The sequence below is a fragment of the Leptodactylus fuscus genome, chromosome 4 (assembly GCF_031893055.1).
Source record: "Leptodactylus fuscus isolate aLepFus1 chromosome 4, aLepFus1.hap2, whole genome shotgun sequence".
In the NCBI taxonomy this organism is placed as follows: domain Eukaryota; kingdom Metazoa; phylum Chordata; class Amphibia; order Anura; family Leptodactylidae; genus Leptodactylus; species Leptodactylus fuscus.
The window spans coordinates 148400726-148428663 of NC_134268.1; the positions used below are offsets into that span (position 1 = coordinate 148400726).

Genomic DNA, 27938 nt, shown 5'->3' on the forward strand with positions numbered 1-27938 from the left:
CCGGTGGAGACACAGCTCAACATGGAATACACAGCTTCTCCCAAGCCTCAGCTCTCCTCCAGGGCTAATGCCTTCTCCATTGCGGCCATCATGTCTAGCGGGACAGTCAAGGACAAGGACACTGAGAGCACTATTAAACCGCTGGGTGAGTACAGGAACAAACAATATATAGAATATAGGAAGAGAAGAACAGCAATACATATGATTATACATGTACATGGGGCTAGGAAGGCTTGTGATACAGTTGTGTGAGCATGTGAAAACTTTTCTATCTAGTTATTAAGTATGGCCATCTAAAAAGTTTCTATATATGTATATATATATATATATATATATATATATATATATATATATATATATATACTCTTAGATTATCACTGCAACTAACTACATCCATTTGAAGACAATAATTACATATGATTAATAATTATATACATTCCTAAATATACATTACAATGCTATGTTAACTCTTGTTACAATATTACTATATGCAGATATATATATATAATTAGCAACTACAAGTGATTGAAAACTTGATGTGTGTTGCCAAGTAAATGTCTCAAACAGGAATTTTTCAATTCTGTTGTTTAGAAATAAACTTCTACCATGCTGGTGACTTGTGCTGTATAATCCGGGAGTCAGTCTCGGCGGCCGGACAGCTTGTGTCTATGTGCCCGCTCATACAAGCGGAGAGTGTGAGTGTAGCCGAGTATATGGAGAGATCACCCCATACAGAACTCTATACAGGGCAGAAAAAATCACATAGAAAGCTAGAAGAGCAACTTGTACGTGAGGCTGGAAACCAGCAGAGTTATATCACTATAGGAAGAGCCAGCACCTCCCTATTAGATCTGTATAATACACATGTATCACTTGGAATATTCTGCGGGTTAGTATATACCTACAATACTAGTACAATATTAGTACAGCTTCTGATCTCCTTCATCGCATTACTGATCTCACTTTCTATCATTCTATTTTTCGCAATATGTTTGTATATTTTCATATAATGTACAATACATATATACCATATTACACTGACGTTTGTGCTAATAACAGATAGAAAACCTAAGTTAAAGCCACTTTATGAAAATTTATCCATGACTAAACAGTTAAAGAATTCTTACAAATGTAACATATTTTCAGTATGTTCAGTTTTAAGTTAATCCAAATATATTTCAAAATGTGTGTGTGCGTGTGTGTGTGTATATATATATATATATATATATATATATATATATATAGTATATATATATATATATATATATGTTTATATACAGTTATTACCTTATAAAATACAGAAAAGAAAAAAAACTCCTATGTAACTATGTACCCTATATTTTGTACTTTTTATCGGATCAGCACTATAGTCTCCTATGTGTACCAATGGAAAAACTTATGATTATATATATATATATATATATATATATATATATATATATATATATATATATATATTAAATTTCTCAAGGAAAAAATTGCAGCACTTCAAAATTCATAGAAATCGTGATTCTTCCTCTTTAGTGACTGTTCATTGAGAGGACTGAAGCTCCTGATCATTGTTCCTCTTCTATGAATTTTCGAAGTGCTGCCATTTTCCTGTTATTGGATTGACTTTTTTTGCCATTCATCCTCTATTAATATGAAGAGTGCTGTTTATTTCTCATATATATATATATATATATATATATATATATATATATATATATATGGCACAATAATAACTACCTTATTCATATTTATACTATTTGTTTCTATATTAGTTACCATTCATGTCATTGTTCCTACTTTATCTTTTACTATGAAGAGTGCTGTTTATTTCTAGTGTGTATGTATATATATGTGTATGTATATGACACACTAATAATTATCTTATTAATATTTATACTACTTGTTTCTATATTATTGACCATTTATGTGCTGTCATTGCTCCTACTATATCTTTTACTATAAATCTTTTCCTGGGTCTCAGTGAATGCTGTTTGTCCTGCTCTAACAATATGTAGTAGTATTACTTTTCTATATTCATTTTATACATGATGTTCCTCAATGACATGACAGGAATAGACACTAATGCACACTTGTATCTTTCTCATCTCCAGTCCAGGACGTTCAATTGCTTTTAAATAAGAGAGAGACTTCCCAGGACTGTTTCTTGGTGTCTTGGTTAATTCAGTCATTTCTATATTTTCTTTCCTTTGTGTTAGAACAATTTGTGGAGAAGTCATCGTGTGGGCAGCCTGTGAATGACATATCCAGTGTGGACCCTCATGGGGACTTTAGCAGCAGTCCTGTTACTCTGTGTACTGAGCCTCTGATCCCTACTACTCCCATCATCCCCAGTGAAGAAATGGCCAAGATTTCCTGCAGCTTGGAGACCAAGGAACTCTGGGACAAATTTCATGACCTAGGGACAGAAATGATTATTACCAAGTCTGGAAGGTGAGATTTATTTATGGTATGAAAGCAGAAAAAAAAGAAATAAAACATAGAAAAGACATGTTTCCAAAAACAAATGGGTCAAAGTAAAAAGAGAGTATAAATATAAACTCATTTTATATTTCTCATTCCTACTGATATCACTCTTAGCTAAAAAAAAAACACTACAGCAAAAATGCAGCTTTTCCATAAGCTATAGCCTTACCTATGGTATGTATTTTACATGTGTATTTGTAAGCCAAACCCAGTAGTGAAATCTACACAGAGAAAAGGTGTAATGGAAAGATTTTTTCCTCTTTTGTGTTTTAGGCTAAGGCCCCATGCAGTTTATTGTTGCAAAAAAAAAGCTATGCGGTAGAAACGTGTTGCGATTTTTCCCGCAGGGTTTTTCACAGAAAATCTGCAAAATTTTCCTCTGCAGATTTCTGCTTCTATTATACCTATACGTAACTTTAAAGTAGGTATAATCAATATTCTACAAATATCAAAAATGTGAGTGTTTTACAAAACGCAGCTATTCCGCAGTGTGGGGCTTTAACCTAATTTAGGTAATTATGCCTATACTAATTATTATAGTTCTAGTAACACAAATAATGAATAATGTAGTAATATGCAGCCAAGGTTTTTTTTTACTTCGCGCCACACATTGTGCCATGTTGCAATAAGTATTGAAAAGCATTGGAATGCATTTAATGGTCACTCCACAACATATGTGTATTATCTTTGAGGCCTAGAGCATAAACAAGAAAAATCCAGCAATAAAAATGACAGCCTGTACATAACACATAATTTGTACAGCTGACATGATGTTCAGGATCCATGTTACAGCCTAGAAAGAAAACTACAAGGAAATCTTCCAGGAAACACAGGCTGGCCATTTCTATTAACTAATCCCTACCTCCTAGTGAGATGAAAGATGCATTCAGTTGTACATAATTCCCATAAACAGACTGTACCTTTAAGAACCAGAAAATATCTCTTTATAAATGTGGCAACAATGTAAAATGAAGCACAAGTAATTGTGTTCATTATATAACAGCCAATACTAAATGGAATGAAAATCTCATAGTAACTCCACATTGAAGGGGTAAAATAATGATATATCAGTGTCAAGGCCATACACTAAGAAAATGGCTACTAATACATTAACCCCTTAATAATTTGTGTTGCAAAGTTTTGCGCTTTTTTTCTCTTATCTACACATAATTTTTCATGGCACTTTAATTACAAGATTTATTTTTATAAGGATTTTTTTTTTCATTTCTATTTCTCCTTAATTTAGCTAATTTAGCTTGCTAAAAAGGAATTAAATGGTTTCCTGTTCTTTTGCTTCACATTTACACCTGACAATCATGTGATCAGGTACGGCAATGTTCATTGGTGCTGATTTATCACGAGAACAGTGTTTGAAGCCACTTTTCTGACTTATTTTTGATAAATTTTAAATAAATAAGTTTGATGCAATTCAGGTTTCAGGAATGTGGAGTTTGTTAGCACAACTAACAATGAATTAGCCATGTACCAAGTCACCGTTTAAACCATGACTATATTACAAGTCACCATTTATACCAGGCCCTTATTACAAGTCACCATTTATACCAGGCCCCATATTACAAGTCACCATTTATACCATGTCCATATTACAAGTCACCATTTATACCATGACCATATTACAAATCACCATTTATACCAGGCCCGTATTACAAATCACCATTTATACCAGGCCCATATTACAAATCACCATTTATACCAGGCCCATATTACAAGTCACCATTTATACCATGCCCATATTACAAGTCACCATTTATACCAGGCCTATATTACAAGTCACCATTTATACCATGCCCATATTACTAGTGACCATTTATACCAGGCCCCATATTACAAGTCACCATTTATACCAGGCCTATATTACAAGTCACCATTTATACCATGTCCATATTACAAGTCACCATTTATACCATGACCATATTACAAATCACCATTCATACCAGGCCCATATTACAAATCACCATTTATACCAGGCCCATATTACAAGTCACCATTTATACCATGCCCATATTACAAGTCACCATTTATACCAGGCCTATATTACAAGTCACCATTTATACCATGCCCATATTACTAGTGACCATTTATACCAGGCTCATATTACTAGTGACCATTTATACCATGTCCATATTACTAGTGACCATTTATACCAGGCCCATATTACAAATCACCATTTATACCAGGCCCATATTACAAGTCACCATTTATACCATGCCCATATTACAAGTCACCATTTATACCAGGCCTATATTACAAGTCACCATTTATACCATGCCCATATTACTAGTGACCATTTATACCAGGCTCATATTACTAGTGACCATTTATACCATGTCCATATTACTAGTGACCATTTATACCAGGCCCATATTACAAATCACCATTTATACCAGGCCCATATTACAAATCACCATTTATACCAGGCCCATATTACAAGTCACCATTTATACCATGCCCATATTACAAGTCACCATTTATACCAGGCCTATATTACAAGTCACCATTTATACCATGCCCATATTACTAGTGACCATTTATACCAGGCCCCATATTACAAGTCACCATTTATACCAGGCCTATATTACAAGTCACCATTTATACCATGTCCATATTACAAGTCACCATTTATACCATGACCATATTACAAATCACCATTCATACCAGGCCCATATTACAAATCACCATTTATACCAGGCCCATATTACAAGTCACCATTTATACCATGCCCATATTACAAGTCACCATTTATACCAGGCCTATATTACAAGTCACCATTTATACCATGCCCATATTACTAGTGACCATTTATACCAGGCTCATATTACTAGTGACCATTTATACCATGTCCATATTACTAGTGACCATTTATACCAGGCCCATATTACAAGTCACCATTTATACCATGCCCCATATTGCATGTCACTGATTATACCATGCCCATGTTACGAGTCACCATTTATACCATGCCCCATATTGCATGTCACTGATTATACCATGCCCATGTTACAAGTCACCATTTATACCAGGCCCTTATTACAAGTCACCATTTATACCATGCCCATATTACTAGTGACCATTTATACCAGGCCCCATATTGCATGTCACTGATTATACCATGACCATATTACTAGTGACCATTTATACCAGGCCCCATATTGCATGTCATTGATTATACCATGCCCATGTTACAAGTCACCGTTTATACAAGGCCCATATTACAAGTCACCATTGAAAACATGAGTATTGACGGCAACTCATTTTGGTGAATTATGCACTTAATAATAAATTAGGTGCAACCAATAAAAAAGTAACAAAATAGAAAAAAACATACCAAGATACTGGTGCCAAAGCAAAGCTAAATTAATACCATTGAGCGCTATGTACAGTATGTAGTTACAAAAGAGACAGAAGTGCAGTAATAAACCACTTCTATCTTCTGTCTAGGGTCCTTGATAACTAGATCCCTGATCAAGTTGTGTGTATATATATATATATATATATATATATATATATATATACAGTCCTATGAAAAAGTTTGGGCACCCCTATTAATCTTAATCATTTTTAGTTCTAAATATTTTGGTATTTGCAACAGCCATTTCAGTTTGATATATCTAATAACTGATGGACACAGTAATATTTCAGGATTGAAATGAGGTTTATTGTACTAACAGAAAATGTGCAATATGCATTAAACCAAAATTTGACCGGTGCAAAAGTATGGGCACCTCAACAGAAAAGTGACATTAATACTTAGTACATCCTCCTTTTGCAAAGATAACAGCCTCTAGTCGCTTCCTGTAGCTTTTAATCAGTTCCTGGATCCTGGATAAAGGTATTTTGGACAAACAATTCAAGTTCAGTTAAGTTTGATGGTCACCGAGCATGGACAGCCCGCTTCAAATCATCCCACAGATGTTCAATGATATTCAGGTCTGGGGACTGGGATGGCCATTCCAGAACATTGTAATTGTTCCTCTGCATGAATGCCTGAGGATTTGGAGCGGTGTTTTGGATCATTGTCTTGCTGAAATATCCATCCCCGGCGTAACTTCAACTTCGTCACTGATTCTTGAACATTATTCTCAAGAATCTGCTGATACTGAGTGGAATCCATGCGACCCTCAACTTTAACAAGATTCCCGATGCCGGCATTGGCCACACAGCCCCAAAGCATGATGGAACCTCCACCAAATTTTACAGTGGGTAGCATGTGTTTTTCTTGGAATGCTGTTTCTTTTTGGACGCCATGCATAACGCCTTTTTTTATAACCAAACAACTCAATTTTTGTTTCCAAAATGAAGCTGCCTTGTCCAAATGTGCTTTTTCATACCTCAGGCAACTCTATTTGTGGCGTACGTGCAGAAACGGCTTCTTTCTCATCACTCTCCCATACAGCTTCTATTTGTGCAAAGTGCGCTGTATAGTTGACCGATGCACAGTGACACCATCTGCAGCAAGATGATGCTGCAGCTCTTTGGAGGTGGTATGTGGATTGTCCTTGACTGTTCTCACCATTCTTCTTCTCTGCCTTTCTGATATTTTTCTTGGCCTGCCACTTCTGGGCTTAACAAGAACTGTCCCTGTGGTCTTCCATTTCCTTACTATGTTCCTCACAGTGGAAACTGACAGGTTAAATCTCTGAGACAACGTTTTGTATCCTTCCCCTGAACAACTATGTTGAACAATCTTTGTTTTCAGATCATTTGAGAGCGGGCTGTCCATGTTCGGCGACCATCAAACTTAACTGAACTTGAATTGTTTTGTAGAAAGAAATGGTCCAAAATACCTTCATCCAGGATCCAGGAACTGATTAAAAGCTACAGGAAGCGACTAGAGGCTGTTATCTTTGCAAAAGGAGGATGTACTAAATATTAATGTCACTTTTCTGTTGAGGTGCCCATATTTTTGCACCGGTCAAATTTTGGTTTAATGCATATTGCGCATTTTCTGTTAGTACAATAAACCTCATTTCAATCCTGAAATATTACTGTGTCCATCAGTTATTAGATATATCAAACTGAAATGGCTGTTGCAAACACCAAAATATTTAGAACTAAAAATGATTAAGATTAATAGGGGTGCCCAAACTTTTTCATAGGACTGTATATATATATATATATATATATATATATATATATATATATATATATATATATATATATATATAGGAGCCTGCATGGTATATTTGGGATATAGTCAGAAATGGCAGATCTGTTGAAGACTATTGAAGACATTTGTAGGAATGGTATTTTCAGACCCATGCATAAACTAAAGAAACATAAACCTTTTTTTGCCTGGAACAGCTTATTACCACTAGTCTACATACATACACTTATGGTGCTTGACTGTGAGCAGTTTGATGGAAGTCCGTAGGTGTCAAACTCCTGAGCAACACAATAGAACATTTCAGATTAGATAATTCAGGGACATGGTGAAATGGCTCAAAGTATATTTTATGCTAACAACGTGGTTAATGCATTGAGATGAGAAAGATAATAATTTATTTGTCGTATTTAACCCAATGCTGGCTGCCACTACATTAGATGTGTACTGCTTTCTTTACATCAGTACCATAAATGCATAATTTTTAACTATTTCTCACTGATCAAAGACTTATTGATATGTCTTAAAGAAACGTATTCATAAATGTATTCATAGTCCCTTGCAATAACCTAAAGTGGTTAAAATGCTTCAAAACATCATATATAAAATGTGTTATTTAGGTGATGTGCAATTATAACACTCTCATTTGTTTATGCAAATAACTGTAAGAACAAGAGGCCAGACTTGACACATAACCCTAAGCTTCAAGCTGTGATTCCGCATAGATGAGCATATCATATATAGAGATGCTTGTGGATGACTGCTGTCAATGATATCTGAAGAAATAATATGCTAAATCTGGTTGCCATCTACTATAATTAATTCTGAGTTATACATAGAAGAAAAAATTGTTGGCTCTAGATCAAGGACCCCTTGCTTTGTCTTTCTTTCACTGATCAGAGTCTCACTTGAGAAAGATGCTGTGATCATTGGATCTAACTCATTCTGTGTCCTGACATACAATAGAGTGCGTATTCACTTTAACTTACTAAGGATATCCATACTCATAAGATAGCTGTTGGGCAAATGCTCATTTAGCCAACACCTATCTTGCCCAATTTCCCCATAAAGACATGTTGGGATCCACCAGCTTAATGCCTTAATTCACAACAGTGTGGTCTATGGTGTATATAACATCCATGCAAAAACCGATGTGCATCTGTTCCATCACATTTTTCTATTCTTCACGGGCAGTTGTTGTCCATTTTGAATCTGTTTTAATGGACCATATAAAAAAATAGATCAATTTTATTTATTTCTTTTTCGACCCAACCCAGTGAAAAAAAACAAAAACAAAAAAACGAACAAGTGAATATAATCTCACATTCTCACTGTTTTTAAATTAGCCATGTGGCGACCATAAAAAAATCTGTTTATCAAATGGCCGTTTTTCACTATTGTGTGAATAGGGCCTTGGGCTCAAGCATCAATCACTGTGCAAAACAAATCAGAATAGCAGGAACTGTGTTGGTCACTTATGGACAATCCTGACACTTAAAAACTAGTGAGCGGGGTTAAGAAGTCGCTATACAGTAAATTAAATATTAGCATCTTTGACACTTAAATTGTTTGTTTTTCGCAGAATAACGGACCATTATTTGTCTACAGGAGAATTACTCTACAGGGGCATTCACATGGAGTAACGCGGCGCTGATTCTGGCAAAATAACACGCGTAAGAATCAGCACTGATAAAAAGACTTCCATTAATTTCAATGTGTTACGCGTGCTAAACGGAACCCATTGAAGTCAATGGGAGTCTTTTTTATCAGCGCTGATTCTTGTGTGAGTTATCGTGCCAGAATCAGCGCCGCGTTACTCCGTGTGACTGCCCCCTTAGACTAAGGCCCCATGTAGTGGGCCACAGAATAAAAGCACTGTGGGGAAAAAACGCAGTGGAAGGCATCACAGTTTTTCCCGCAGCACTTTTCATAGAATATAATAGATTCACTAGAATCCCATCCACTTTCCAGTGACTGTAAGATACTGCTGAGTTTATGCTATGTGGGCCCAGCACATAAAACAGATGACGATATCAAAACAAAGATTGTTAATTCATCATAATCATGCAACGTATAATCCTCTCCTCCGTACCTACCATGTGCCATTTATAATACCATTGTCTTCCTATATTGTAGGAGGACATCTAATGTGGCAGCTCCATGGCATGCTACCATCTATAGCTATACCCTATCCTTTAACATAGAAGTTCAATAAGTTCATTGGCAGTCAGATATAGCTAATTACTAAAACTAGTTACAAAAGTCAATAATAAAGCCCTGACATTCTATGGATGATGATGATAATAATAATAATAACGCATTGATATTACCATATAAATTATCATACTAATAAGCACAAATTGCCAATTCCGTTAAAAATGACAAAAGCTGAATAAAGCATTACTGATACATATTTCTTACATAGAAAGATGATGCCTATTAGAATTACACAACTAAAGAAGAGATTGCCTGTAATTGATAATAAAATAGTGCAATAATGGATGAGCTATATATTTATACACCATTTTTCTGCGAAAGATTCATATGTGGCCCCTATATTTTATGGGAGTTTCTTGTAGGTTTCTATACCTCTTGGTATAGCCACAAGACATAGAATGGGCTCTTTCATTTACGTCTACAATACGGCAGTACAGACAGAAGCCTTGTAGCCCTTTGATAAGCCAAATAGCTGCGTCTATCAAAAAGTCTCCTTCCATTTGCTGTATGGTGAAATGGCTGGTTACATGGAAAGATTTGATCCACTTTATTTTGATGTTGTGGCGAACTGACAATGTCAGCAAAATCTCCTAATAGTCTGTTAACATGTAACTGGTTTGAACAGTAGAGGGCGGAAGTGTTCATGTCCTTGCGAACTAGAACTAGGAATTGTATTCCATTTAGAAATGTATTTAATAGATTGTTATTTACAACCATATACTAGTAATATTAGTTGTGAACATTTATGTTAAAAAATATTCTAAAAATATTATATAAACCTGGATGTGCTGTGGTTAGGAACCAAATATTTAAGATAACTGAAGATCAGTCTCACATTATCTAGAGGATGTATAAGGAAAAAAATACATTTTAATGTATTCCTAAATATTAGCAATGTGTACTCATAAATTAATATTTGTTTATAGCAGAGGTTCACTAATTCTTATTGCTGCCACTACTAATAATATATCACATATTGTTATATAAGGTACATTCTATTCATGACACTGACATGAACAATGGAGCTATTTTTGCTATAGAGATCTGTATATTGTATATGCTTTAAAATAAATATTATTTTTATTATTATTATTATTATTATTGTTGTTATTACTCTCATTATTATTACTAATATTAGTCACAACTTAACAATATTATCCTTATTATTTTTATTACACTTTCTAGGAGGATGTTCCCTACAATCAGAGTTTCATTTTCTGGGGTTGATCCAGATGCCAAATACATTGTCCTAATGGATATAGTGCCTGTTGACAATAAGAGATACAGATATGCCTACCACAGATCATCTTGGCTGGTGGCAGGAAAAGCAGATCCTCCTCTACCTGCTCGGTAAGGAATGATTTAATAGTAACTAGGAAAATAAATATCAGCAATGTGACAATATGCTTTAGACTGAGGTCCCATGTTCCACTCCTGTATTTGGCTCAAAAAACTGTAGCACAATTTACAACCCCCCCCCCCCCCCCCAAAAAAAAAAAAAAAAAAAAAAAGCTTTTCTGTAACTTGGGGTCTTACTCCTTGTTCACATCTGCATTGGTATTCTGTCCGGGGGAGTCCACATGGGGACCCCCCAAATGGAATACCAAATGCAATTGCAAGCACTGTACAGTAAAAGCACACTCATCCTCATAGACTATAATGGCGTCTGTGTGCTTGCCGCCAGATCTCCACAGGAATCATGTGGACAGTAAAGTAGTTCACAATCTACTTTCCTGTCTGCATGATTCATGCTGATAGCGCGCGGCAAGCACACGGACCCCATTATAGTCTATGGGGTCTGTGATTCTTTTACTGCACAACACTTGCAATTGCGTTTGGTATTCTAGTTTGGTAAACTAGTCTTAGTGAAATCCACTGCGCGATTGTATATCCTAAAGAAAATGTTCCAGGATTGGTATTACAATATGACATTGAGCCAACAGCATTTGTTTGTAACATTTAGAATGATATAATGTAATAATAAATGGTTTTCTACATGATGGATAATACAACAGGACAGTTTATACTCTGTTTATACCTTCTGTATATGACAAGGAGGCTTTGTAAATAAAACATCTGTATTAACATACGTGGTTTCCTTGCTTCCAAGTTTTACCCATGATTTACATGGCTGTCTTTACAATACTGACTCCACAGACATTATAAAGCAGCAATCTGGATGTTAGCCTGACCTTAATTCAGAAACAATCCAGGTACAAGACATATAAAGATGATACAGAATATACAAATCAGGATAATGTTAGGAAAACAGAAACATTGAGCAATAAAATTTGGAAAAGCATTACGTGTCTATAAACCACTTAAATTGCATTACAATAAGAATATCTTCAAGACATTTCATGTGCAGTTAGTGTATGTTTTCATACATTAGTAGTCTGCAAAACTAGTGAATGAATCTATGAGTGAAATTAATGAAAAAATATTACAATGAGATGAAAAAATCAATTTTCACAAAAATATAGAAATACATTTCCATTTGTTTTGTTTTTTGTACAAATATTACAGAAAGGTCTTTCATTCCATCTAGTCTCAGGTTATGTTATTATTAGAATCTTGTTTGGTGCAATATTTTGCTGTGTCAATGGATAATCTCAATGTGTCCCTAATAGCTGCTTGCTTAAAGGACTAAGTTTAATCTATTAGTTGTGTTGTATTGTTTATGAGCCACCTAGTCCTTAGAAGGCGTCAACCACCTTCCTTAGGGTATGTTCACACGGCAGAATTTGCATTCCGTGTGTGAACATTACATCCGGCTAGCCATGACGGGATGCCGGAGCAGTGCACCGGCATCCCGTTGCGGCATTCCGCTCCTGATTAGGCCAAAATGAATAGGCCTAATCTGGAGAGAGCCTTGCACCTTGGACGCTGCGGCTGATTCAGCCACGGAATCCGTGGCAAGAAGGGTCATCTCGCTTCTTTTCTTCAATACTAGCTAGCGGGGAAAAAAAAGCAAGCGGCTCACATTGAAGTCAATGGAGGCTGGTTTCAGTAGCGGATTTTGAGGCGGATTCCGTGTCAAAATCCGCTGCCAAAAAACTCTGTGTGAGCTGACTCTAGCATAATAACATACCACTATATTACAATGATAAACATACTTTTGTTATGTATGCGACTTTTGTGAAATTGGAGAAAAATAACTTTGAAACAATATGCCAAGAGGTACTCTGTGTAAACAGGGTGGGCCTTCACCTCCTGGATTACAACTCTTCTACTCGGACCCCTCCTCTTTCCTGTATTTGTCACTGCCACCCTGTGCAGTGGGAGTTGATCCTACTTGGCAAAATCTCATGTCCAAGTGGCATGAGTGGTGCTGTGCGAGTTGAAGGTGCCCTCTGCATGTTTATCACTGCAATGTGCACTGTGTTGTCAGACAATTTAATATGCTGGGAATGGTGGCAGACTCTCTTTAACTATATTATTCTATACAGAGAGGAAAGAATGTACTGTATGGCCATAGTTTGGTGGAGTTATAAGTCATATCTAACAACTATTTGACAATGGAATCCTAATTCTACTTGGTCACAAAAGATAGAGATCAGATAAGATCAATGTAGATTGTTATAGTGATCATAACATGCCATCTACAGAACATCTGATGTGACCAAATGATATTATGCTAGGCCATGCCAGGGTTACCAGCCATCCATAAGGTCATGGGGAGTCCATAAAATAATGGATTTTTGTCCAGGATCCATAAGAAAAAGATACGTTCATAACTGGAAGTCAGTGAAACTTGTGAAGGTTTTTCGGCTAACAGTTTTTGCTGCTTGTATATTCATATCGCCATTTTGACCTATAGACATACTCTTTATTGTTATCTTCATGATACATTTTGGTATAACAACTTCAGTAAAACGGACTGTCATATACAGTTATGGCTAAAATGTCATGAAAGAAAGGAAGTTGAGAGCCTTGCACCACGTCCTGCCTTAGATATTTACAAATATTGTTTCAAAAAAAATATTTGAAATATTTTTTTAATACAGTTTAGGTATGTACTGTACACGCGCAAAAAAAATTCCCCCTTTTTCAACTAAAAACTGACAAGTTAGATGCAAAAGATAAATTAGGTTTTTGGTGTAATTTATAAGAGTTGTTGGCCTATACTTTATATACTCTTCTGTATATATTAAACAAAAGGTGTGAAGGTTTATATCTATATAATTTGTATACAGTGCATATATATGTTAATGTGCAGAATCAGAATCTAAATCTGGTTTTGTGTTTATTTTGATACATCTTCTGCATATCTGATAAACCTCTATGCTTCCAGGTTATATATCCATCCAGATTCTCCATTCACTGGGGAACAATTGTTAAAGCAAATGGTTTCTTTTGAGAAAGTCAAGCTCACAAACAATGAACTAGACCAACATGGCCATGTAAGTGTGTATATTTCTGAGCACTAAACCAAGGTCACATACAGTGCAGGCACCAAAATAACATCAGCACCATCACAGAAGATTGCATTACTCATCCAGGCACAAGTGCTATGACAGATAAACAAAAATGGTGAGGATAGTGGCATTCATATGTGTGATATGATGAGAGGAAGACGCATGGACAGCTTAACAATCTGCCAAGATAACTCTGTGTCAAGCCTTCACCACGTGTCTAGGATTTTTTAGCATAAACATTTGCAACTATTTCCCCAAGTGGAATTTGATTCCTGATTAAGAATTTTTTTTTAATTTACATAAAGAAGTGATTTACAGTGTTCCAGTATTATGGATACTGAATGCAATCTCTTTGTATCATTTTAAAGTACAGCAAAGAGCAAGATGTCCAACATATTGAGATGCATTTTGATGTATATTCAGTCAATGGCAACAACTGGAACAATCAAAAATACTGAAGGAGATTTAAACTATTGCTGCAAAAACATCCACACACAGTCATATAGTCACAGAGTTACAGCGATTAACTATGGCTATAGATGTGATACATGAAAGCCCCAGGTCCACAAGACTAGGAGATAGTAACAAAACAACTCTCCATTCAGGCACAGAGAGAGTGATCCTTGTTCTGTTATCTTTTTATACTGTTTTTACATATAGCAATAGAATAAATTATATTTTTCCATGATTAAGAATTATATTTGCAGTAGACTAATATAGAGACATGCTATGGAATGGACGAGATTCAGCTTTTTGTCATAGAAAAAAATCTCATATTGTTTTAATATAGATCATCCTGAACTCCATGCACAAATACCAGCCAAGGGTGCACATTATAAAGAAAAAGGACCACACGGCATCTCTGCTGAACCTGAAATCAGAAGAATTCAGAACATTTATCTTTCAAGAAACCGTCTTCACTGCTGTTACAGCCTATCAAAACCAACTAGTAAGTCCATGCTCCTATACTAAAGAAACACCTTATTAAAGCACAAGAAAACTTAACACTTCACGGAGTCTTCACATGGAGTAAATGCTCCGCTCATTCTGAACGTAAACTCGTTCAGAGTGAGCGGCGTTAAAACAGATCCCATTGATTTCTATGGGTGCATATGCGGGCTCCCCATTGAAATCAATGGGAGGCTTTTTTACCTATTGCTTTCAATGTGATACGCCCGTGTGAAGGGGATATGTAGGATTAGAAAACATTGGTGATTTCCTCTTAGCAAGTGACTATCTGTAGAGGACACACTCTAATGTGCAGCTATCCACATCTACTACCAGTTATATTGCCTGAATGCTGAGATCAAAAAGCCAGACCCTTAATGAATGCCAGGTTACTGCATAGTTCACTTGAGACAAACTGCTTAAGTCTGAAGGCAGATATTTGTTGGCGCTCATAATGACTTAAGTTGGGCACACGTGAACTATTTATCTGCAGGTCATTGGGAGATTCAGTCTTTTATTAGTAACATGTGATGTTAATCTTATGTGTACGATCAACACAGAATCAGATTCTCCAAATTTAGCCGGAACTGCCAAAATTTTATATATATATATTCAGATAAATATGTATAAATGTGTATGGCTAACTGGTCGTATAGCTTTAATATTGCTGCAAGCAGATTTTAGCCAACAGCTATTCTACCCAACTCTTCAACAGACTTGCAAGACTGGTACCTCTAACCAGGCATACTGTATATTTCCGTCATGCAGAGGGGGATAAGATGTTTCAGACACCTTTGGCAGTAACTTTTCTCCATTGAGAGCAAAACTGTGGGCATGTTGAAACTGAGAGTTGGTACACCTCATGCATGTAAGACTGTTGCTCTCTCCTGCCAAATATCATGAGTTTAGCCAATTGCTCTTATGTGTACAGACACCTTTAGGCTGGGTTCACACGATGTATTTTGGGTTGTAATTTGGCACGTAGACGCAGCGGGAGCTTTTGCGGGCTGTATACGCTCCCATTGATTTCAATGGGAGCCGGGACCGTATACGCGGCGCTATTTTGTGGCCGCCGCAAAATAGCACCGCGTATACGATCCACGCTCCCATTGAAATCAATGGGAGCGTATACGGCCCGCAAAAGCTCCCGCGGCGTCAACGTGCCACATTACATGCCAAAATACATTGTGTGAACCCAGCCTAATATGGGTTCCACAAGCAATCTTATCTTGGGAGCTTGACTGTCACCAAGAAGAAGAAAGGAATAGGAGTTACTGTATTTTCCTGTAAAGCATGTTATATATGTGATAAAGGTGTTTTGGATTAAGGAGTGTTCTGACATATAGACAGCGAATTTCTAAGTATTGACCCAATACATATTTCCTTATAATGAAGTCATGTCAAAGTAAATGATCAATGCATGAGTGTTGTAAGCTAGGCCTACGCATTCCCCCAGATCAAATACACCATTATTCATAAATCATTAGAATAACTACATTTTCTGCCCTTTTCACTGCTGTTGCTAAGGATTTGATTCAATTTAGTTTTACTTTATTGGATAAAGGATAAACACATTACACTTTCAACAAACTATCTCATAATTTAGGATTTAAAGGTCAGGTTTCAATCTAAACAGTCAAACCACTTTGACAGAGTTGAAGTACAGGTCAACAGACATGCTTAAAGATGGCTTTTGATAGATATTTGTATTTATTGCCTGACAGGTCCAACATACTAAACAAAATCTAACAAAATAACATTTCCAAAAAGAACCATTGGATTTGAGCTTATCCATGTTGTTTATGACATAAGCCTGAAAGAAGAGAAATGTTAGACAAAATATAAAAGAAACAATCCTGGCAAAATTACTATGTACTATAGTCAATGTTTAATGTATTGGGGGGGGGGGGCCCTGTGCAAACGTTTTGACAGTGGGCCCCCCAATACCTCCCCATAACTTAATTTCCCCTTTCCCTTCAACCACCAATGTTACATTTAAAAGAATAAAATGAATTCTCACCCCGAAACTATAGGGCCCGGTGCGGCTACACTGTTGTACCTATGGTAAAAGTGGCCCTGCTTATAGTGCATGACATGGATACTCTCTTTAGTCATACACATGTTGCTGCTCCACTGATTCTGGCATAGCTGAGAATTTTTCTCTTGCTCCTACTGTTTTGAACCAATTGTTTCTACTAGTTTCAGCACCCAAAATGCAATTAGCCAAAGCAATTAGCATTTTGGGTGCTGACACTAAAAGTTATTCAGCTACACTTTGGTAAAAATGTTATTATTAGAGATGAGCGAACAGTGTTCTATCGAACACATGTTCAATCGGATATCAGGGTGTTTGCCATGTTCGAATCGAATTGAACACCGCGTGGTAAAGTGCGCCAAAATTCGATTCCCCTCCCACCTTCCCTGGCGCCTTTTTTGCACCAATAACAGCGCAGGGGAGGTGGGACAGGAACTACGACACCAGGGGCATTGAAAAAAATTGGAAAAAGTCATTGGCTGCCGAAATCAGGTGACCTCCATTTTAGACGAATAGTGGATTTCAAATCCGGGTCATATGAGAATGTGAACTTTGTGACTAAGAGACAGGGATAGCTGTACAGGCAGGGATAGCTAGGGATAACCTTTATTTAGGGGGGAATGTTATTAAAAATAACTTTTTGCGGCTCTATCGGGTGTGTAATTGTGATTTTTGTGAGATAAACTTTTTCCCATAGGGATGCATTGGCCAGCGCTGATTGGCCGAATTCCGTACTCTGGCCAATCAGCGCTGGCCAATGCATTCTATTAGCTTGATGAAGCAGAGTGTGCACAAGGGTTCAAGCGCACCCTCGGCTCTGATGTAGCAGAGCCGAGGCTGCACAAGGGTTCAAGCGCACCCTCGGCTCTGATGTAGCAGAGCCGAGGCTGCACAAGGGTTCAAGCGCACCCTCGGCTCTGATGTAGGAGAGCCGAGGGTGCACTTGAACCCTTGTGCACCCTCAGCTCTGCTACATCAGAGCCGAGGGTGCGCTTGAACCCTTGTGCACACTCTGCTTCATCAAGCTAATAGAATGCATTGGCCAGCGCTGATTGGCCAATGTATTCTATTAGCCTGATGAAGTAGAGCTGAATGTGTGTGCTAAGCACACTCATTCAGCACTGCTTCATCACGCCAATACAATGCATTAGCCAGTGCTGATTGGCCAGAGTACGGAATTCGGCCAATCAGCGCTGGCCAATGCATTCTATTAGCCCGATGAAGTAGAGCTGAATGTGTGTGCTAAGCACACTCATTCAGCACTGCTTCATCACGCCAATACAATGCATTAGCCAGTGCTGAGTGGCCAGAGTACGGAACTCGACCAATCAGCGCTGGCTCTGCTGGAGGAGGCGGAGTCTAAGATCGCTCCACACCAGTCTCCATTCAGGTCCGACCTTAGACTCCGCCTCCTCCGGCAGAGCCAGCGCTGATTGGCCGAAGGCTGGCCAATGCATTCCTATGCGAATGCAGAGACTTAGCAGTGCTGAGTCAGTTTTGCTCAACTACACATCTGATGCACACTCGGCACTGCTACATCAGATGTAGCAATCTGATGTAGCAGAGCCGAGGGTGCACTAGAACCCCTGTGCAAACTCAGTTCACGCTAATAGAATGCATTGGCCAGCGCTGATTGGCCAATGCATTCTATTAGCCCGATGAAGTAGAGCTGAATGTGTGTGCTAAGCACACACATTCAGCACTGCTTCATCACGCCAATACAATGCATTAGCCAGTGCTGATTGGCCAGAGTACGGAATTCGGCCAATCAGCGCTGGCTCTGCTGGAGGAGGCGGAGTCTAAGGTCGGACCTGAATGGAGACTGGTGTGGAGCGATCTTAGACTCCGCCTCCTCCAGCAGAGCCAGCGCTGATTGGCCGAATTCCGTACTCTGGCCAATCAGCACTGGCTAATGCATTGTATTGGCGTGATGAAGCAGTGCTGAATGTGTGTGCTTAGCACACACATTCAGCTCTACTTCATCGGGCTAATAGAATGCATTGGCCAGTGCTGATTGGCCAGAGTACGGAATTCGGCCAATCAGCGCTGGCCAATGCATTCTATTAGTCCGATGAAGCAGTGCTGAATGTGTGTGCTTAGCACACACATTCAGCTCTACTTCATCGGGCTAATAGAATGCATTGGCCAGCGCTGATTGGCCAGAGTATGGAATTCGGCCAATCAGCGCTGGCTCTGCTGGAGGAGGCGGAGTCTAAGATCGCTCCACACCAGTCTCCATTCAGGTCCGACCTTAGACTCCGCCTCCTCCAGCAGAGCCAGCGCTGATTGGCCGAATTCCGTACTCTGGCCAATCAGCACTGGCTAATGCATTGTATTGGCGTGATGAAGCAGTGCTGAATGTGTGTGCTTAGCACACACATTCAGCTCTACTTCATCGGGCTAATAGAATGCATTGGCCAGCGCTGATTGGCCGAATTCCGTACTCTGGCCAATCAGCACTGGCTAATGCATTGTATTGGCGTGATGAAGCAGTGCTGAATGAGTGTGCTTAGCACACACATTCAGCTCTACTTCATCGGGCTAATAGAATGCATTGGCCAATCAGCACTGGCCAATGCATTCTATTAGCGTGAACTGAGTTTGCACAGGGGTTCTAGTGCACCCTCGGCTCTGCTACATCAGATTGCTACATCTGATGTAGCAGTGCCGAGTGTGCATCAGATGTGTAGTTGAGCAAAACTGACTCAGCACTACTAAGTCTCTGCATTCGCATAGGAATGCATTGGCCAGCCTTCGGCCAATCAGCGCTGGCTCTGCCGGAGGAGGCGGAGTCTAAGGTCGGACCTGAATGGAGACTGGTGTGGAGCGATCTTAGACTCCGCCTCCTCCAGCAGAGCCAGCGCTGATTGGCCGAATTCCGTACTCTGGCCAATCAGCACTGGCTAATGCATTGTATTGGCGTGATGAAGCAGTGCTGAATGTGTGTGCTTAGCACACACATTCAGCTCTACTTCATCGGGCTAATAGAATGCATTGGCCAGTGCTGATTGGCCAGAGTACGGAATTCGGCCAATCAGCGCTGGCCAATGCATTCTATTAGCCCGATGAAGCAGTGCTGAATGTGTGTGCTTAGCACACACATTCAGCTCTACTTCATCGGGCTAATAGAATGCATTGGCCAGCGCTGATTGGCCGAATTCCGTACTCTGGCCAATCAGCACTGGCTAATGCATTGTATTGGCGTGATGAAGCAGTGCTGAATGTGTGTGCTTAGCACACACATTCAGCTCTACTTCATCGGGCTAATAGAATGCATTGGCCAGCGCTGATTGGCCAGAGTACGGAATTCGGCCAATCAGCGCTGGCTCTGCTGGAGGAGGCGGAGTCTAAGGTCGGACCTGAATGGAGACTGGTGTGGAGCGATCTTAGACTCCGCCTCCTCCAGCAGAGCCAGCGCTGATTGGTCGAGTTCCGTACTCTGGCCAATCAGCACTGGCCAATGCATTTCTATGGGGAAAAGTTAGCTTGCGAAAATCGCAAACTGACAGGGATTTCCATGAAATAAAGTGACTTTTATGCCCCCAGACATGCTTCCCCTGCTGTCCCAGTGTCATTCCAGGGTGTTGGTATCATTTCCTGGGGTGTCATAGTGGACTTGGTGACCCTCCAGACACGAATTTGGGTTTCCCCCTTAACGAGTTTATGTTCCCCATAGACTATAATGGGGTTCGAAACCCATTCGAACACTCGAACAGTGAGCGGCTGTTCGAATCGAATTTCGAACCTCGAACATTTTAGTGTTCGCTCATCTCTAGTTATTATGATGCATATAGAATTATAATTTTTTCCATCAGTCTAGGGCTCTCAGTAAATTGGAAAATGTCTTTAAAAAGTGACAAAAATATAAATAATACAAGGGGTTTGTTATATTATAAGGGTTAATTGTTTGTAAAGTTGTTGAGAGGGGTGCTGATGTGCTAAACTTGGAGACATTATATGACCTTGTCTTTTTAGATAACCAAACTAAAAATCGACAGCAACCCATTCGCTAAAGGATTCCGGGACTCATCCAGACTCACTGACATTGAGAGGTAATGGAAACTTGTATGATAAGATATGGTATTCAAATACAGACCGTATAAAAACATTATTGTGTTTCTTATGTTAACAAATACTTTTGATAGGGGGGCAACAATCCCTTACTCCAAAAAGAGACATACTGATAGGGGGAAAAAAATTTACATTGTGATCCCTATATTGGGCTCACAATCTACATTTAAAAAAAAAGAAATAAATACTTTTGATAGGAATTGTACATTATTAGAGAGTGTATCCCCCATTCAGGCCATTCAACTATAAACCAGAAGAAAAGTGGCTATTCAAAGCATATCTTCCACTGAAGGACCCAGTCTATGTATATGCATTACATTGAAGGCATAAAATTTCAATGGTCACTGTTTAATGCTTCATTTCTCCGGGGATAGTGCTGAAGGGGAAAAACATTTCACATTTGAAACCTGAGTAGTCTTCTCCCCTCCCCCCCACCATCACCACAACACTTTATTGCTGCTTTCTAGGTGATATCAGTGGGACACCCCGTCACCAGCTCCTCTTCAAAAGTCCCTTTTAACAAAAAATGAATTGGTAAAGGTGGAAAATTTGTGTAATTTACAACAATAACACTAGTTTATTAGTTTTACAAATATTTAAGAACATGTCTATGGTTATCTCAGTATTCCACTGATCTTCTGATGAAAACTGAATAACCGAAAACCATTGATGATATTAGCTTTGTGTGAGCATCTTCCCTCAACTGGAGATGGCTTCCTTGTCTTTATTCATAATTAACAACAAAGGTCAATACTTTATTTATTAAATTTATTAATTTTCATCCGTCCTATTTCAAAAGGTCAGTAACTAAACAGAGACATGGCTGAGATCAGACAAAGGTCATAGCAGCTACAGTTGGAAAACCAAGGACAATGACTATTATTATCAGTTATTTCCCTTGATCAAGCTTCTTAAATACCCACTGATATATTCCAGCTCTTTGTAATCCTGTTGCACCTAAAATGGTTTTGTGACTAAGTTGTTTCATGGTATGTTAATCAAATATGCCATAAAAGTCATATTAATGGCACTTCCATAGTTTTCACCCCTAGCAAGGGTGTTTCGTGGAAAGGTGTCTGCAGATGAGTGGTCTTCTTACCTTGAGAATTACAGAATATTGCAAGTGTTCTCACTGATAACTTTCTGAAATAATTTTTTTTTGAAAAGTCTTCAGTAGTTGATACCTTTATTAATGGCTAACTAATAAAGGTATCAACTACTGAAGACTTTTCAAAAAAAATGTATTTCATATCCACTGGCTAACAGTACAAAGATATTTTCCTGCTAACTTTCTGTAACTCTAAGTAAATGTCTAGACCAAACTTTTCTCACTTTTTTTGCTGATTAAGTATCTGTTCACATTATCAACTGCGTTCAAAGCTTTTGTAGGAAGTTCTGTCGTATTTTATGGACAAACTAGCACAACATGCTGTGTTTTTTGTCCTGACAAAATGATGGACACCACGATGGAACCCTAAGAACCCATTATATGCCAAGGAGGTCCATCAGGCACTGCTACTGTTTGTCATAGGATGGATATAGACCTCCATTATCCACCACTTTCTGATCTTCTAATGGAACAAAAGCATGGGGAAAATAATGCAAATGTAAAATGAGTCTTATTTGTAAAAATATCTTTACAGAAGTTGGAGCCCTCTTTTTTTGATACAAAGCCTCTAATCTCCTGCATATTCACACTTTAAAAAAAAATTAGACACTGACTTACTAGCAGCCACGACTATCTCACCCCAAGTGCTTTATTTACATGGATATTAGTCAGTACTTGTCTATATATGCCCTGCATATATAGAGGGTTAAAAAGCAGATTCTCCTCTGCTTTCTGTATGCAATGTAAGGGAGACAGCTCCATCCAACAACTGAGAATTACAAATAGTCTTAGGCTGAGGCCCCAGACACAGCCTTTTCTGTTGCAGATTTTCCTTTGATTTTTGAGCCAAAGCCAGCAGTGTATTGAGCAGAAGGGAAAAGTATAAGTACTTTCCATATACACTCACCGGCCACTTTATTAGGTACACCTGTCCAACTGCTCGTTAACACTTAATTTCTAATCAGCCAATCACATGGCGGCAACTCAGTGCATTTAGGCATGTAGACATGGTCAAGACAATCTCCTGCAGTTCAAACCGAGCATCAGTATGGGGAAGAAAGGTGATTTGAGTGCCTTTGAATGTGGCATGGTTGTTGGTGCCAGAAGATCTGGTCTGAGTATTTCAGAAACTGCTGATCTACTGGGATTTTCACGCACAACCATCTCTAGGGTTTACAGAGAATGGTCCGAAAAAGAAAAAACATCCAGTGAGTGGCAGTTCTGTGGGCGGAAATGCGTTGTTGATGCCAGAGGTCAGAGGAGAATGGCCAGACTGGTTCGAGCTGATAGAAAGGCAACAGTGACTCAAATAGCCACCCATTACAACCAAGGTAGCCAGAAGAGCATCTCTGAACGCACAGTACGTCGAACTTTGAGGCAGATGGGCTACAGCGCAGAAGACCACACCGGGTGCCACTCCTTTCAGCTAAGAACAGGAAACTGAGGCTACAATTTGCATAAGCTCATCGAAATTGGACAATTGAAGATTGGAAAAACATTGCCTGGTCTGATGAGTCTCGATTTCTGCTGCGACATTCGGATGGTATGTTCAGAATTTGGCGTCAACAACATGAAAGCATGGATCCATCCTGCCTTGTATCAACGGTTCAGGCTGGTGGTGGTGGTGTCATGGTGTGGGGAATATTTTCTTGGCACTCTTTGGGCCCCTTGGTACCAATTGAGCATTGTTGCAACGCCAAAGCCTACCTGAGTATTGTTGCTGACCATGTCCATCCCTTTATGACCACAATGTACCCAACATCTGATGGCTACTTTCAGCAGGATAATGCGCCATGTCATAAAGCTGGAATCATCTCAGACTGGTTTCTTGAACATGACAATGAGTTCACTGTACTCCAATGGCCTCCACAGTCACCAGATCTCAATCCAATAGAGCATCTTTGGGATGTGGTGGAACGGGAGATTCGCATCATGGATGTGCAGCCAACAAATCTGCGGCAACTGTGTGATGCCATCATGTCAATATGGACCAAAATCTCTGAGGAATGCTTCCAGCACCTTGTTGTATCTATGCCACGAAGAATTGAGGCAGTTCTGAAGGCAAAAGGGGGTCCAACCCGTTACTAGCATGGTGTACCTAATAAAGTGGCCGGTGAGTGTATATTTCCCATTCCTTTTATAGCATTCTTGGCTTTGGCTCAAAAAACGCAGCAAAATCTGCAACAAAAAAGCTGCGTTTCCACAACGAAGAGCCTCCAGAAATGTTTGGCAGAATCTTATTCCTTTTCATTGAGCACTTGAGAAATGCTTGACCAAGCCGAGTGTGTACATGTATGGGGGAATCGGGAGAAATATCCAAGGTGTATGGACATCTTTAGGAACATACAGTCTATGCAACGGTAGTGTCAATTTCTAGACAAAGTCACTACAAATGAATAATGGCGTATAAATAGAAAAACGGAAATGGGTCATGTTAGGGTGTAAGCAAACAACATCTGACAGGTATACTGGAGGCTGCTTATCTTCTACTGTATAATCTATCACAGCGCATCTAATATGTCAATTACGCAGGCAGGAATAAATGGTTTGTGTATATTTCACTACAGTTCTTCTAAGCAGTGGCCTATACGTTTCATTTTCAATGTTTAACACAGCCTTTCCCCTAAACAGCCTTTAGGGAAAAATCCAAATCAGATCAATTGATCTTTAGAGAAGCAAATTGAATTAGTCTGGAGTCAGTTAGTGCACTAAACCTCAGAGTAATTGGATTGCTTCTTGTAACTGATTCCAATCTGAAGCCAGCACCGAGAGATCTCTTCTAGGGAAAATCTGAGGCAAAAAGTACTCTTTTATGACACGATGACAGAAATTGCTGCGTTTTGTGCTAATTGAATATTATATTATGAATATATAGGGTTTATCTGATGCCTCAGGAGAAAAAAATAGCAGTCATTTGCCCAAATTCAATTTACTAAATTGTATACAATTACTGCACAATTTTATCACTGTTTTAATTAAACATCCAATAGTTTCCAGCATCAATCTGACCAAGAAGATATAACCGATACCTCAAATTTAGTCAGTAAATGACACGTACTCTTGCTGACGTTCTGATCTGTTCTATCTCCTTCTCCTGATTACTTAATACATGTTCTAAACTAGCAAGTATAATTCCTCAGCCTGCTGCTGGCTAATCCATACTCTCAACTTTCAAGAGGAATATGGAAAATGGAGCAAAAAATCCTAATGTGTATGGGAGCCTCCTGACACTCCCCAGATGGTAGGAAGATAAGACTCAGGTAGTTGGATCTCAAATGCCCCATCTTATTGTTCTCAAGTGATATGCTGCTGACATGGATTTTCTATAGGGGTTAACTTAAAGGGGTTGTCCACTTGCAGACCAATATTAAGAGATAAATGTTATTGCTTGTATAATCCCAGTGGATAAAATCAGTCCATGGTCATGTGATGGGCACACAGGTGCACAACTTACTATAGTCACAGCACAGTAATCTTACATCTGCCTGGTAATAAGATGTATACCTGTCCATGACCATGGATGGTATATCACATTACCAGAATGAATGACAACAAGCAGAGATCTAGAAAACCATGAGGAATTGATACAGAAAGTATATTGGAAAATTGTAGCTTTTTATTTATTATACCAATAATAACATTTGTCTCGTAATATTGGTCTCAAAGTGGACACCCCCTTTAAGTACGGCAATGAATTGCATAGAGGGAGGTGGATATGAGTTAAGCTAACAGAAAAAGGATATCTCATTGTGAACCTCTTATCTGGGATTGGACAATCTCTGGTACTTCCAATTAGAATAAGTGACCTTGTACAGCATTTCTAGATTTCCCAACTTGTTAACAAATGTGAACATCTAAAGATACAGGTGCAATGATACAATGACAATGACAATTCACTTCAATGTGAGCGTGTGTAAAGCCGGTTTTACGCGCGCTCCCATTGAAGTGTATGGGATGTGTTTTGAATCGCTCGTGTATACGTGTCTGAATGAGCGGAGTGTAAACTCTGTGTGAAGGGGCCCTAACCCTACAAACATTCCTTGTTTTTACAGTGGTAAAGAAATCATTTTCTGTATTGCATGTGCTCTGTAGTTTGCTCTAGATTTTGACACACTCATTCTATTTGTAGATTGCAATGGACCTTCCACACAAAAGGACACATGTTTTTGACATTAATATGAATGAATAGTACAATTCACATTAGACTGTAAACTACTTGTGTACTGTATATAAGCTGAACAGTGTTAATTGTATCATTCAGGGAAAGTGTAGAAAATCTTATACAGAAACATTCATATGCAAGATCTCCAATCAGGACATATGGAGGAGATGAAGATGGTTTGGTTGAAGATGGTCAAGTAGTACCAAGCAGAGGTAAGATGTGATGCATAGGAAATCATTCTGTGCTTGCATATGCCAAAGTCTTGTATTTTTAATTCTAATGCATTGTAATATGTGTCTCTGTGCTCTATAGGATCAGCTTTTACCACATCTGACAACTTGTCTCTCACTTCCTGGGTATCCTCCACATCAGGATTTACCGGTTTTCAGCACCCGCAAGCATTGACGGCACTAGGCACTAGCACTGCATCTCTTGCCACTTCAATCCCACACCCAATCCAAGGATCCCTGCCTCCTTACAGTCGATTGAGCATGCCTCTAACACCAACAGCTCTTGCAAGTACCATGCAAGGAAGTGGGCCAACTTTCCCTTCCTTCCATATGCCCAGGTATCATCATTACTTTCAGCAGGGGCCTTATGCAGCCATCCAAGGACTGCGACACTCCTCTGCTGTGATGACCCCATTTGTATGACTAATTTGATTCAATCTAGAAGCATAAAATATATACACATTAATATGGAGAGGTAACAGGGCCACATATATCACATGCTATTGTATGAACTGGTCAGAATTCATGGATGAAAAAGCACTGAACCTCTTCATATAACTGGACTCCAGTCAAGCATGTTGTTAAACCATGGAGAAAACCACAAAGCAAATCTCAGCTACTATAACCTTTTCCAATGAAGATTTTACCAGTGACTACCCTGACGTGTGACAGCCTAAAGTATCACTCTCTAGAAAATATACAGTTTGGAAATTGTTTAGCCACTGTCAGTCATTTCTTACTAGATATTTACCTAGCTTCATGTCCATTGCTGCTTGACTATTTCAAATGGAGTGGCTGGAAAAGGCTTTTAACACATGATTGTACATATCAAGCTTTCTGGTATATATTGCAATAATTCTTAATATTTGTGCATTCATTACAAGCCAGATGCAAAGTGGTTATTATGAGATGTATTGCATGTCTAAACCCCCTCCGGTCATAACATGAGCATCAGATGGACCAGCGCAACTTGGCTTCACTTTATACAGAGGACATTCATCTTCTGGGTTTTTTATTTCACAAGAAGCAACCTGGAAAGACCAGTCTCTAAGGCCACCACTTGAGTGCCAATGTTTAGCAATAACAAGGATTGGTGGATTTTATATTTGGTTCAAATTCTTATTTTTAAGAACAGTTTTAAGTCAGTTTTAT

The 27938-nt window shown here is 38.7% G+C and overlaps 1 protein-coding gene across 1 annotated transcript; it reads left to right on the top strand.

The window, feature by feature from the left end:
• TBX20 (T-box transcription factor 20) lies at positions 1-27545 on the top strand. The gene is made up of 8 exons (XM_075271202.1): positions 1-145; positions 2208-2442; positions 11000-11164; positions 14109-14217; positions 15023-15181; positions 21191-21267; positions 26656-26768; positions 26869-27545. The coding sequence occupies exons 1-8, from the start codon at positions 22-24 to the stop codon at positions 27207-27209; spliced, it is 1323 nt and encodes a 440-aa protein (XP_075127303.1). The 5' UTR covers positions 1-21; the 3' UTR covers positions 27210-27545.
• Positions 27546-27938: the final 393 nt, after the last annotated feature.